Source organism: Terrapene carolina, unplaced genomic scaffold (genome assembly GCF_002925995.2).
Source record: "Terrapene carolina triunguis isolate 2854851 unplaced genomic scaffold, T_m_triunguis-2.0 Scaffold833, whole genome shotgun sequence".
In the NCBI taxonomy this organism is placed as follows: domain Eukaryota; kingdom Metazoa; phylum Chordata; order Testudines; family Emydidae; genus Terrapene; species Terrapene triunguis.
The window spans coordinates 3,412,392-3,412,896 of NW_020665184.1; the positions used below are offsets into that span (position 1 = coordinate 3,412,392).

At 79.6% G+C, this 505-nt stretch overlaps 1 protein-coding gene across 1 annotated transcript in view; it reads left to right on the top strand.

Moving 5' to 3' along the window:
- The first annotated feature begins 23 nt into the window (after window positions 1–23).
- Window positions 24–505, top strand: part of EIF3G (eukaryotic translation initiation factor 3 subunit G) — a 5,888-nt gene continuing 5,406 nt past the window's right edge. Inside the window, exon 1 of the mRNA XM_026660602.1 lies at window positions 24–389. Within this exon, the coding sequence (XP_026516387.1) occupies window positions 24–389 (366 nt within the window). The remainder of the gene's footprint in view (window positions 390–505) is intronic.

Genomic DNA, 505 nt, shown 5'->3' on the forward strand with positions numbered 1-505 from the left:
CCCCCCCCAGCTGTGCTCCCAGCATGCAGTGCGCCCCCTACCCCGGCCAGGTGCGGCTCCCAGCATGCAGCGCGCCCTGGTGCCGAGCTAGCGGGCCATGGGACTCCATGTCCCAGCAGGCGCCGCGGCTCCCGCCGTGCATCGCGGCCACAGCCCTCCCAGCATGCACCGCGCGCCATTGGGCCCGCCACTCTCGTGACGCCTCGCGGCCGCGCTGCGATTCCCCTTCCGGCCGCCCGGGCGGCTCGCTGGGCCCGGCTTCCGGGGACGCTCTAGCCCGGGACTCGCTGCCCCGCGCGCCCTTCCGCTTCCGGTCTGCGCGAGCCAACGAGGCCGAGTCCTGCTGCGTGAGGCGCCACCGTCGCCGCGATGCCGACGGGGGACTACGAGTGAGGGGGGCGGGGCTCGGGGGGGGGGGGGGGGGAGGGGGGGGGGGGGGGGGGCCCCCGGCGCCCCGGGCGCGGACCCCCCCCCGGGGCCCAGCCCCCCCCGCTGCCGCGAGAGC